At 41.2% G+C, this 14069-nt stretch overlaps 1 protein-coding gene across 1 annotated transcript in view; it reads left to right on the top strand.

The window, feature by feature from the left end:
* Positions 1–14039, top strand: part of AK5 (adenylate kinase 5) — an 82033-nt gene extending 67994 nt beyond the window's left edge. Inside the window, exons 11-14 of the mRNA XM_033151786.1 lie at positions 7632–7795; positions 8619–8735; positions 11284–11475; positions 12571–14039. Coding sequence (XP_033007677.1) covers positions 7632–7795; positions 8619–8735; positions 11284–11475; positions 12571–12672 — 575 coding nt within the window. The 3' untranslated portion in view covers positions 12673–14039. The remainder of the gene's footprint in view (positions 1–7631; positions 7796–8618; positions 8736–11283; positions 11476–12570) is intronic.
* The last annotated feature ends 30 nt before the right edge of the window (positions 14040–14069 follow it).

The raw sequence follows: 14069 nt of genomic DNA, 5'->3' as shown, positions 1-14069 counted from the left end.
TTTCAGTGGTTTCCATGGAAAAAAAAAACTAGAAGGCAATGGTTTTTTAAAATGCACATTTAAATTTAAGATAAAACAGTTGAGCAAATGATTTCATAATGAGATGCTACTTTAGGAAGAAGTTTTAATACTAAGCTGATAAATATTCTTTCCCCCCTTCCGGATGTAAAGGGAAATGTGGGCTAATTAAAAGATTTGGCAGCAATTAACTGAAAATGCAGTCTAGGAGCCAAATAAATTAGGCAGCTATCCTGCTATTCCAGTCTAAGAACCCAGTGTAAAACTTGAAGCTGGAAGCGCAAATATAAGAGAGCCAATTATAACAGGCACATGTGTTCACGCACACAAATACAAATGTTCAAAGCTTGTGTATTTTTCCCTACCGTTTTTTGTTAAAGCCCACACCAGAAAAGAGGAGTCGATTTCCCTCCCACTTATGCCTCTTTCCCCAATCAGCCAAGAATGCCCGAGCATCACAAACTGTTAAGCCAAAACAGAACAAATGCCTAAATTGGCATCCAAGCATGGTGGCTGCTGAGCTGCTATCCCAATCCCAGTCCCAATCTCATTGTGTATGTAGATGCAACTTCATTCCCAGAAATGTAGTGTAGATAGACCACATCTGTGCTTGGATATGTGTGCTGTTAATCTTGTGTCCTGGGAGGGGAAAGGATTTGCCTTCACAGTTTAAAAAGTATCCTACTTTAGGAGTTGGGCTCAGAAAATACCTGCATGCACAAGGGCACACATTCCCAGAAGCCAATTCCCACTCTGCAGTCCTTTAAGGTGCTGAGGTGCAATTCCCCCTCCCAATGTCTCAGAAAACATGAATCTCGGGATGGGGAGGAATTGACCTGTGGGAATGTGTGCCCCCTCTGGTAGCTGCATATTGTTCTGTGTAAATATTTGAAGTGTAGTGCAAAGGCAGGAAGCAGCAGATCCTGTCAGTTTTGAGGGCCAGGGCTCCCCCCACCACACTTTTATAAGCAAGATTTCCCTATGTGGTTCAGGAGTCCTTCGCGTCCAGGGATTACTCATGTTTTATGCGCTAGTTGCATCTGCACACGCAGCATTCACTTTACAAATGACAGTGGGACCATCTATTACTTAAATAATTCCAATATAATTAGAAAGTTATTGAAACCAAAAGAGTAGATCTTAATATAGGAGCTGTAAAGGACAGAACATATGTAGTTTTCACAGAATGCTAATAATTCACGCGAGTCATTAAAGGATCTGGGGTTCTTTGAAAGCTTTTTATGGATGATCAAAAGTTATCTGTGCTTTCTTTCTTTCTCTTTCTGAAAGTATTTCCAGCGAGAAATTAATTGAGATGCTGTTGAACCAAAGGCAAGATTAGTGAAAGAAACTTTTAAAGCAGCCCACAAAGTGATCGAAAATATTTTTTCTTTAAAACCTGAACTAGGCTATCTGTCAAGACAAGCTTGCTCTTTGTTTGAGAGAACAGGCTGTTTTGAGATGGGTTTGTTCAGAAAATATTTCTTTCCTTCTGCTGCTGCTTTCCTATCTCTTAATGATCAGGAGCCTGAATCAAGGAGTCAATAGTGATTCACTCTCAGCTGTTCCGCTTGGCAAGCATCCCATTATGGACCAGCCACACAAACTCAGCACCTTGCAAAGGAGGATATGCATAACTCTTGTCATTTTATGCATTGTGGCTTTGCCTGCTCCCAGCACAGAACCCCATAGTAAATCATTATAACAGCATGCATAGCCTCCTAACAGAAGATTTCTGGAGAGTGTTTGGTGATGTTTTAGTAGTGTCAGTACAATTCAGAGATCTACTCTTGGTCATTTATTTATTTATTTGATTCTTGGAAATACTGCATTCCCAATTATAACTCTGTAATTGGGTTTATATGCTGGATGCTCAGCATTTTTAAGAAATAAAATCTATTATCTCAGTTACGAAGTGCAAAGATTAAACAGTTGTACTGCAATGAGAACCTGTTAATACTGCACATGGGTTCACCGACTGCCTGTTGCTTGCTTTCTGGTACATAAAGCACAAGGGCATATTATTAGCAAAATCAATTTTGATTGCTGTGCTCTGTGTAGATGCTTTTATTGTGATTTTCCCCTTCTCGTGTGAAAGGGGCCTCAGAATTCTAGCACAGATGGGTAATGAATAAATAGAACATCATTTACCGTAGTTAACTGAGCTACCAGAAAGCTATCCCTGTTTGCAATGCAGAGAGGTTTTCCTGGGTGCATATTTTCATGTTTGCCTTATTGATCACATGCATATGTTGGATGGTCTTGGGTCTAAAGCAGAGGATTGGGATTTAGCCTTTGGGGTTTTCTTGACCCATGACCAACTGCAACTGCATGCTAGAAACACTCGACAGCACTTTTCCCACCACTCAAACCAGCTTCTTGATATGAAGCAGTGAGGTGGCTTAGGGGAAGGGCTTTCTTAAATATTCTCTACTCACTGCTTCTCCACACCAGGTCAGAGCCATCCATGAGGATATAACAGAATAGCACCACTTAATCACTCCTTTAATAAAAGTATCACTAGGATGTTGATATGAGCAGGTATGCTTCTAATGGTTTACTGTACCATAAATCGGAGCCAAGGTTCAATCTAGACTACCTATGTGCAGCAGAAGGGAAGATAAGCAGAGGCTACAGAGTTTATGGTAGGTGGACAAAACCTCTCCTCCACTTTGCTTTGCTTTGGAGAACAGCCAGAGCACGAATAACAATATTTGCAAACCCTGCAACACCTTTTATGTCTACCCACATAAAAGGTGCCGCGTGGGTAGGAAGCTGCAATAGAAGAGTGGGAAGATTCAATAACTAATTCATTAATCAAAACAAAATAAAATAAAAAATTCCTTCCAGTAGCACCTTAGAGACCAACTAAGTTTGTTCTTGGTATGAGCTTTTGTGTGCACGAAAACTCATACCAAGAACAAACTAAGTTGGTCTCTAAGGTGCTACTGGAAGGAATTTTTTATTTTATTTTGTTTTGACTGTGGCAGACCAACATGGATACCTACCTGTAACTAATTCCTTAATGTCACTTGAGCCTAAAAGACCCCCAGGGTTTCTTACAACAACTAAAACACAATTCAGTAAAAATATCAATATAATACTATTAAAAAAGAGTTTACAGAGCAGTCTTAACTCTGTGCCTGGGGAACAGCCACTGTTGTATGCAAAGTTCTGCCAACCAGGGGAAGGTGGAATTTATTTGTTGCACCAGTTTCAGGCTTGGACAGCTGAGGGGCGTGAATCAGGTCCCTTACCTGGGAATGGGGCAGCATAAAGGATCCAGAAAATCCTTGCTTGGTCCATCTCTGCTTCTGCCAGTGGGAAGACCCCTGAGTAGAGGTCAGCATTGCAGCAGAGCCTCCCCACCCCCCAGTAGCTGTCAGAGAGGTACCCGCCTTTCCTTCTCCCCCACCCAGCCATCAACATCAGAGGGTTAGGATGGCTCTCCTAATAACCAGTTTAAGTCTCCTTTATGGATATGATTTTTCCCCACAGCAAAGAGGCTCAAATTAAGCATTAACTCATCAAAACCTACAACATTTAATACAATACAAAACACATCAAACAAATTCAAATAGGACAAAATACTCAGTTCAGCAAGCATCAGATAAATCCAGTTGTCGTGTCCGACTCTTCGTGACCCCATGGACCAGAGCACGCCAGTCACTATAATGAAATTATATATAATATAACAAGAACAGAGCTTAATCAAAATTAACAGGCAATAGTCTAATTCAGACTATTGGTTGTAGCCTTGCTGCACTCCAAGAGACTGCAGCAGCTTCATTTAAATAAAGTTCAGAATACAGGAAAATGTTTCATTCTCAGCATCCCAGGTGTTCTGGCTGCTAGTTTTGCTCTTACAAGACAACATGCCTGAGTCTCAGCTACTTAGCTTGTATATGAAGCAAGATAAGAAGGTAAAGGGACCCCTGACCATTAGGTCCAGTCATGTCCGACTCTGGGGTTGCGGCGCTCATCTCGCGTACAGCTTCCGGGTCATGTGGCCAGCATGACAAAGCCACTTCTGGTGAACCAGAGCAGCGCACGGAAATGCCGTTTACCTTCCAGCTGGAGCGGTACCTAATTATCTACTTGAACTTTGACGTGCTTTTGAACTGCTAGGTTGGCAGGAGCAGGGACTGAGCAACGGGAGTTCACCCTGTCGCAGGGATTTGAACTGCCGACCTTCTGATCAGCAAGCCCTAGGCTCTGTGGTTTAACCCACAGCGCCACCTGCGTCCCATGAAGCAAGATAGCGAGGCATTAATTGTTGGTGTCTTATTTCCCTAGTGGCCCATAGTAATCTTACTGCCATTTATCACAAATGGCCCTCACCAAATGAGCTGCTCTGTCTGGGCCCAGAGCTAGGATCCACTCATAGTCTACCTTGTGAAAAAAATGTTAAGCTATCCTCAAAAGTTATCACACACATCACAGGAGGACAGCTTCCTTAACATGCTTCAAAGCTTCAGTCAGCATCATGGCAGCTTCTCAGCCAGCTCTTCTTCCTCTTCTTTGCAATTGTTTCTTTGCAATTGTTTCCTTGCAAAATAATAATATAGGAGAGCATGAAATGTATCAAAAAAACCAATACATGTTTATGCTCCATCTTAAATGTTAATCCGTCATCAATTTGATCGCAGTGTATCATTTCTCATCCTTCTTTCTTCTATGCTCTCCTTCGTTGTTGAAGGAACTACATACAAGAGTGCATTGCAAAATGTATACCACAACAGCATAGTATTCTATTGATATTTCAGATTCAGGTGAATGTCGTGACGAGTTTATTGGTTGGTGGTCATTATTCACACACTGCCGTAGGAAGGAAATGCTGTATCTGCAACAGATTTCCAGCTGAGTTAAATCTTCAGAGCAGATGTATGCTATTTATTATTCATGTTTTAGTAGCAGCTGGAGACTCTGTTGTGCCGGGCTTATTACAAGAAGTTATTTTCTGAAGAGCTAAGTTGCAGACGATAGCTAGTCCCCAATTCAGTATGCAGGACTATGCTCACACAGCAGCATACTTGACAGGGACATCATACAAGGCCACCAGCAACCCGTTGCTTTTGCATAGACATCTTTATTTAGTGGTCTGCATTCCTGAAAATTGCAAAGGAAATGAGGAGTGGTATCCAAATAATGTGTCCCATCGGTGCAAGGATTTACACTTGCACAACTTTTGCCCTGTCTTGCCCCACCCCTCCGGGGCATTTTCTAGGGTTTCCCCCATCTCAACTGGCCTTAAGGGTCTAAACCTATGCACACTAACTTTTTCTGGGTTCAACTTTCTAGTGGGTACATGTAGCATTGCAGGATTGATTTTTCTCTAAGTAGGATGACAGCTCCAGTCCAAACAAGAAAGGAAAAAAAAAACTCATAAAAGGGATCCTGTGCCTACAGACTCCTTACCCTTAAAGTGGAGGGAAGCAGATGCTGGCAAAACTGAGTAGGTATAAGGAATGCATCAGCCCTGTCATGTGAGAACAACATTCATCTCAGTCCTGCTGACCTTATTTTTAGTTAATTCATCCATCTTTGACCTCAAGCAATTCCAAGCAAGGGGACGCGGGTGGTGCTGTGGGTTAAACCACAGAGCCTAGGGCCCGTGCGCTGCTCTGGTTCACCAGAAGCGGCTTGGTCATGCTGGCCGCATGACCTGGAAGTTGTATGCCAGCTCCCTCGGCCAATAAAGCGAGATGAGCACTGCAACCCCAGTCGTCCGCGACTGGACCTAATGGTCAAGGGTCCCTTTACCCTTTACCAAGCAAAATGGGATGAAAAGCTTTTAATAGAACATAGAACCAGTTTCAAATCCTCTTTGATTTATATTCTTGAAGAGGTGGAGAATGAATTCCATAACTGAAAAGTTGCATATGCTTTGCAGAAACAAAAAAGAAATGAGAAGGAAAGGTCAATTCCACAGCACTGACGGAGCTTTTGAGCTTATTTTAATCACATTGTGGATAAGTTTTTTGGGCACTTTTCTAAGCTACAGTTTATAATTACTGTAAAGGAACTGGCAGAGGGAACAAAAAACATAAAATAATTCTGTCTATTAGATCTTGTTTCTTGATTATCAGGTTCCTCATGTTCCAGAAGAGGAGAGGCAAGTTTTCACATCTAGTCTTTGTAACAAGACATGCAGTAGGTAGCAATTAGCTGTCTCCTCTCTTCTGGTCTCCGTTTCTCATCTGGACACTTGCAATTATTGGTTTTCTTATTACAATGCATCTGTCCAAGAGAGTAACGGGCACCAGAAGCTGCCCTATATAACCACCACATATAGTCACAGTGACCATCATTTCTCAGCAAGTGACTAGTTTTTATAGAAGTGTGTATGTGATTTATCACAAGTAAATGTATAAAAGACAGTAATCTCTCCTCTGCTGGAACATTGTAAAACTGACATATGCAATAATTTTGCTCATGGTAATTATTGAGTAGATGTGTTTCTCCAGAGATGAGACTTGAGGCACCATAGAGAGTTACATAAATCCAGTAGGGCTGTGTTTCTGCAGCTTGAATGAGCCCATGGTGACTGCCTGCCTCCGGGCCACCAGTCTCTTCTTCTGTCATCTATTCTGTTCATTGTTAAAATCCTAATTTCAAAATGGGTGGGAGGCCCAAGGAGCTGTCATAAGAATCATAGTCATTTTATTTATGTTACACAAACACATTGTGCTCACAAGAGATGCACGATAAACGGACAATTTAAAAACAATAGCTACAGTAAATACAAATTACAACGCAGTTTAAAGTTGACGTTTAGCAGTTTAGTTAAAATGCATCAAATGTCGGTTAACAACATCCAATACATTACTAAGAACACCACTGTTATACCCACGTTGTGAAATCCATTCAGCATTTCATATGAAGAGAGCTAATGAAAGATGCGTAGCCCACATCATTCTAGTCGTAAAAAAGGATGTTAAAACTAACAAAACTGAGCTGACCTTAGCAGCAGCCTCCTGCCAAGCCAAAGCCAAACACCCCCTTTAAAAGCCCTATTTGTGTCTAGATGTGCACTCACACACATTCTCACTGGGTTGACAGTCAGTAATGCATGCCGTGTTTTTTCCTTGTTGTCCCTGCTCTGAACAGTGTTATCAGGCTGTTTACTGGGACTCACCTGCAGCAGCAATACTTGACGCAGCTGACGAAAACAGTGATAGCGGCAGATTAGTGTCAAAACTAAGGCAGCTTTGCAGATAGGTTTTTAAAAGTTACTATTATTTGGGGTCTGTCAACAGCCTGGGTGTGTTAAGGGTGAGATAGGGGAAGAAAAGAAAGAAAAACTATAGACATATCTCATTATCATCCAGTTTACAAAACTGCTTGCCTGGCAGCTATTCTTATTTCTTATAGACAGGCAAGTGGCTGTTTACAAGCCTTCTCCAGGGACCTCTACTTAGATATTGTTTGGGACACTGGTATAGCTTTTTTTTTTAAAAAAGGTTGATGGGCTTCAGTGGTTCATCAATTCAGGAGAGCTTTATTCCACCACTCCAAACACCATTTCGCAGCATCTTGTTGTTTGCTGATCTGTCTCATGATGAATTGGGTGGATCTGTCTCAAATTTAAGAACTTGTGTTTGCTCACAAAGGTGGCCCAGGCTCTGGAAAAGGAACCCAGTGCGAGAAATTAGCACAGAAATATGGATTTTTGCATCTGTCGACAGATGATCTCATCCAACTTGAAATGTCATCATTATCAGAAAGGAGCAGGATCATCAGAGATAACCTGGAAAGCGGCAAACTTGTACCGGGGGTAAGCTGTGACCTGGAGAGGTGATGGGTCTGACAGAGAATCTGTGCATCACAAACACAAAACCCAAAGAAGCAATTAACATTTAGTGCAGTTATGACTGCCAGCTGTTTGAAAGGATGTCAGGAATGGATTGTGCAGTGGGGCTGGGCCATTTACTTGACCTCCCCCTGTCTAAGTCACAGAGACAGAGAGGAGCAGGGGCAATATAGTGACAGTGCAAATGTACACTGGAGCACTGGATTGGTTTCGCCAGTGTGCTTACACCACATTGACCTTGCCGCTGCCTTGCTTCTCCCCATCTTCATCTGACTGTGCAGTAGTGACTTGGCCAGAGAGAGATCAGGCAAGAGATTAAGCCCCACCACATTCTCTGCTACTAGAGTAAGTCCTCTTTCCACAACACATTTCAGAAGATTATTTGTTACTAGCCAGAGATTCCTTTGGCACCCTAAAATTCAACCGCAGTATGGCACAAAAAGCATGCTTACTTTAAGGCATCATAGCCTTTTTTTGCCTCTCTCACACTGATTTAGGCTATTTTAGAAGCTCTCTCGGCTTACTATATTTACAAAGCTCCCATGCTGAGTCAGCTGTTAATCCAACTCTGACTATGAGATTATTATTTTTAAATCCAGTAGTTTGGTAACTAAGCATTTTACTTCCTGTGAAAATGTGCAATGAGGATGTTGGCGCATCCTCAGCCAGTAAGGGTGGGGGCATAGCACATGGGCCTGAAGTGAAGCACTAGTCTGTGTCTCACTCTAAAGCACTGCAGTGTCAAAGTGGTTTCTAAACAAAAATTATTTAATCTTCTTCCATTAAGGATATTGTTACGGATCTCCTGAAAGAAGTTATACTCACCAATATGGGAGGCACAAATGGGTTCCTGATAGATGGTTATCCCCAGGAGTTGAAGCAAGGAGAAGAGTTTGAGAGTCAGGTGAACATTTATTATTATTATTTAAATATGTTATTGGTTTACAAAAGTATGTGCAAAAGTCTTTCCTACATATCAATTACATTTATTAAGAGACATTAATGTTGAGTACAGTATAAGGTTGGGGAAGAAGCGAGAAGAGGAAGAGGAATGGTGAAACTTAGATTCTAGGTGAGCATTATCACAGTGTGAAGGGAAAGGCTGCAGCTTAACAGCAGAGCACTCGCTTGGAATGCAAAAGGTTCCAGGTTCCATCCTTGTCTTCTCTAGGTAGGTCTGGGGAACACTTCCATCTGAAAACCCTTGAGAGCCACTGTCAGTCTGGGTAGATTGGCCTTCCCTAACCTGGTGCCATTCAGATGTTTTAGACTACAACTCCCACCAGCCCACCCAGCATGGCTGCAGACCATACTGAGAATGAGAGACTGATCGTCTGGTTCAGGAAAAGGCACTTTCCTATCTTCTAATTAGGGCTGCCAGGATCTTTTTTCAGCAACGGATCTGTGCCTCGTATGTCTTAGCATGCAGATACCCTGCAGGAAAAGCTCTGCCTGCTGAACTCTTGCATTTAATGTTCATACATTGCATATCACTTTTTATGCAGAGAGGCAATCAAAGCACACAAAATATCAATTTAGGAATGCACTGATACAAACTATTTAGAAACTGATACATATACAGTGCAGTTTATGTTTGCCATAAAATTGTTTAAAAAAAGGAAGAAACCCAGATATAAATATATAGACAAGACAGTGAGAAAAAGCATTAAGCTATTTCATTACAGATCCTTATGTTTTCCATTCACATTTTGAGTTTTCCCTTTTGCTGATGCAGAGCTGGAACACAATAGCTCTGCTGCATCAGGGCCTGCTGATCCAGTCCTCAGGTCTCACAGTGGCCAAGCAGATGTCCATGGAAAGCCTGCAAGCAGGACCTGAGCATCCTTCCCACTTTTGTTCCCTGATAACTGGCACTGATAGTGTTATCCTCCACAAATCCCTTGTCTAATCCCTTTTAAAGCCGTCCAATAGGTAGTAGCACATTACTTGCCAGCTACTTCAAAATACCCTAAATAATTAGCTGAGATGGGTTGAGGGGGATGATGACATACATATTCCGTCCCCAAAAGCAGTTCCTTTGAGTCTTATCTCTGTGCACCTGATGCAAACTGCGCTGGCGGGATTTCATTTAATCCTTTAATTAGGAAATATCAATGAAGAGAGCATTATTATTATTTTTACATTGTCATAAAGCACTTTTTGTACAAAGTACTGAAGATTAATCCTGTCATTAGAACACCAAGAGTCATGGGCTTCACTTCCTCATCTTGGCAAAAATGGCCTCTTCCCCTTAAATAAGCAGCTCCCTCCAGGATATTATTAAATTGTTCTCTCGTCATTGTGATGTAACATTTTAAAATATGGCATAGTTGATTCCTCAGTTCATGCCAACAGTGTTATTCTGTCAGAATAACTCACTAGGTCAGAGACTAATTTTTGGTACACTGGTGCCTCCTTGTGCATGAAATGAATTATGTTATCGTCTACTATATAACACTGCACGGAGAGGTGTTTTTCCATTAAAACATCATCTTAGGGCTGATTTAGATGTTGCATTTTTGCAGCTTCAAGAGTCTCTGCTTCTACACTAGCTATTTTAGTTATTATTTTCTCAAACAGCAGCTTCCAATGGTAAATGGGCAAGCTTCTTTTAAAACAAACAGGAGTCTACAACATGGCAAGGGGCTCAGCTAATTATAAGAATCCTTTTCTTGTAACTTGAATCCATTGGTTTGGATGCTAGCTTCAGGAGCAGAACACAAGCTTGCTGCATCATTGCATGTGACAGCCCTTGAGATATTTGAAGATGGTTATCATATCTCCTCCCAGTCTCCTCTTTTCCAGGCTAAACATACCCAACACCCTCAAGAGGCTTGGTTTCCAGACCCTTTATCACCTTGATCGCCCTCCTCTGCACAAATTCCAGCTGGACAATATCCTTCTTAATTGTGGTGCCCAGAACTGGACCTTGTACTCTAGATGGGTCTAAGGCAGAATAGAAGGGTACTACTGTTTCCTTTGATCAGGACACTATACTTCTGTTGATGCAGCTTAGAATAGCATTAGCCTTTTTTGCTGCTGCACAACACTGTTGATTCATGTTAGCTTATGGTCTACTAAGACCCATAGATCTTTTTCACATGTACTAGTAATCCAGCTTTTATTTGTGCAACTGGTTCCTGCTGCCTAAGTGCAGAACCTTACATTTGTCCCTATTGAAATTTGTTAGTTTTGGCCCAGTTCTCCAATCTATTAAAGTCATCTTTAATCCTGAGCGTCTTCTGCGGCATTGGCTACCCCTCCCAGTTTGGGGTCATCTGCAGATTTGATGAGCATCTGCTCAATTCCTGTTTAGATTATTCTTGAGTCACCTGTCTGAATCTCTCTTACAAAATCCATGTGGATGTTGCATTCTGACCTCATTCCCATGAGGAAGAATGCTATGCTGTGATCAGCTCTTATATTCAGTCAATTTTCTCATTTTTTCCCAGATTGGCGAACCATCTCTGATGCTTTGCATGGACTGCTCCTCTAAGACAATGAGTAGCCGCCTTCTGAAAAGAAGCCAGAGCAGCCAGTGCTCGGATGGTAGTGAAGAAGTCATCATGAAGAGCATCCAAAATTACTACCAAGCAATGGAGCCTGTGATCACCTATTATGAAAACAAAATTCCATTGTTTAAGGTAAACCGGCTAGGCTTTGGAACTGGACTATGGTACCTTCTTCTTCTGAATACATCCAAAAGGCTAAGAGCTAAGTCACATGTGCTGTAAGCTTCCCAAGAGGCCATAATCCTCTCCTAGGTTTGCACCAGGGCGTATGCACCAACCACAATGTTCAGTTCAAATATTGGTTTGGCACTTGGAAAGGTTTTGTCATGGTCCAAAGCGTTTTGGAGGCTGCCTGGTTCCTAAGAGCATATGAAGAACCCAGTGGGATCAGGCCAAAGGCCCATCTTGTTCTCACATTGGCAAGCCTGATGCCTATGGGAAGCTCTGAAGCAGCACCCTGAGTGCAGAAGCATATTCCTCATTTGTGATTCCCAGCCACTGGGATCCAGAGGCATACAGTCTGAGTCCCCTTCACTACTAGAAAATGAGGAAATAGCTATAACTTTTTTCCTTTTATGACAGAAGTGGGTAACATTTGCAAGCATGCTGGCCCACCAACTTACAAGCAACTAGGTCTCAGGATTTTTGTGTTGGGCACTTTAGAAGTTAGGGTGGTTGTGTTTTTTAAGGAAACTTCTTGTTTATTTTTGGTAGCTCCCAACCTCTAGTATAGGGGAAGGCAGTCCCTTAGGTAACTTGGTTCCAAGTTGTGCAGAGCTTTAAGAAAATATTGAAAATGGCTCTATGGCCTGTTAAATGGCTCAGTACTTAATATACTCAACTGACTTCACTGTTTAACTAAAGCACTGAATAATGCCCTATTGCAGGACTATTCAAAAAGGTCATTCACGCACATTCTATCCTGAAATGAATTTCATAAAACTTAACTAAAAGTAAAAACTAGGAAAGCAAGCTTTCTTTTCTAGCTCACAGGGCATCTCGCAGCTACTGAACATGCTCGGTCCTCTTCAGGCTGTTTTGTTTTTGCCCTTAGGACTTCTACAGAATTGAAGGTTATCTCAAGCATGGTGCTGCTTCTCAGCAGCATTTTGACTAATTCTGTAGGCACTCACCTCCTGAATTTGCATTAGAGGGAATAATTGTAGAATACCAGAATGTTTTCCTTTTTGAGGTTCAACTATCTGATGCAACTATCTTTTTTAACAGATAAATGCAGAAGGGGCACCAGATGAGGTTTTCCTTGAAGCATGTGCTTCTGTCGATGCTTTTCTGAAAAAGGAAGGAACGGCACCATCTCTTTCTGTGTAATTGCAACGCTTTCTATCTCATATGCACAGTCGGTGGTCATCAAAAATACTGTCTAAAGCCACAGCTGCTGCCTTGAAAGATTAGTGCATATTGTAAAGTTTGTAAAAAAATAAAAATCTGTATAACCTATACAGTACAGTAACATTCAAGTACTGTATGTTGTCTATCATACAGTTTGCACTTTGCAGGTTAAAAAGCAGCATGGTAAACAACTCTAATTCCTAGAAATCATGTCTTGCATTTCACTATTACCTGGTATACTATACAGCATCCGAGTTTCCAGTTAACTGACAGTCAGCAGAACTGACAGAAATGTTTTGTTTCTGTAAACGAACAGCTCAATTCTGAGACTATTTAAGCTTGCTTTTTTCTTATAATGCTTGAAAAAAATCTGATTTCTGACATTTTATCTTACTGGTGGAACATGCCTGCAGTTAAGTTGCAGTCATTAACACAAAGCAGCAGAAGTTAAGAAATCTTCTGAAAAAGTAGTATCTTATTATACAACATAATAAGTAAAATGTTAAGCAGTTAACAAATATGATTATGGGATCAGCTGCTGTGTCAACACCAAAATGGGTACAAACAGCCTATGTACTTAAGTGTGATAATGTAAGGATAGTGCGGTCTGGTTAAAACACCAAAAACCAGTGCCAAATATTGCTGGTGCACTTAATGTATAAGCACTTATAGTATTTGAGTATCAAAATACATATGTTGAGATAGCTAACATGCACCCTTTTAAAAAATGGGGGCATCACATCAATACATGTTGTTTGCTGTTGTTTGACAAGTATTTCAACTGTAAATCTCAATTTTAGGTCTTTCATTGCCTGAGGAACATGTGCAAAAGATGTGTTTTACTCTGCCTGTGTTTATAAATCGGCAAGCACACTCTTTGCACAAAACACAATGGGTTGAGCCAAAGAAAATTGGACGGAACGCCACTGATGTAGTGATGCACTGATGGCTCCCCCTCCTCACTAAAACCCCCTGCACACCCTAAAATTGACTCCTGATGCAGGATGAGACATAGGGGCTCAGCGAAATTAGAGGATGTTGGTAGGGGTGCCTTGCATAAGTAGAAGTACTTTTTCCACTCAAGTCAAGGTATCTCTGGACACAAGTAAAATTGATTTCACAAATAAGTAAAAATGCTGAGATTTTGTGAACAAGATAAAAAAACATATTTGATTTCTTCAGAATTGGCTCCTACCTTCTCCTGGACCATCTACTATTTCTTCTTGCATGATTCATCTCTCTGTCAACAGTTGCATTTTGAAGCAGATTTGTATTTTTCAAGCTACTTTTCTTGTACTGAAGATGTAAAACAAATAAAATGTATGGACAAAAACTAGGAGTAATAATTTTTACTTTGCACTTTTGGTTTCACAGCT

The sequence above is a fragment of the Lacerta agilis genome, chromosome 6 (assembly GCF_009819535.1).
Source record: "Lacerta agilis isolate rLacAgi1 chromosome 6, rLacAgi1.pri, whole genome shotgun sequence".
NCBI classification, from domain to species: Eukaryota; Metazoa; Chordata; class Lepidosauria; order Squamata; family Lacertidae; genus Lacerta; species Lacerta agilis.
The sequence above is the reverse complement of the archived record's forward strand: the minus strand, read 5'-3'. Positions and strand labels throughout refer to the sequence as shown.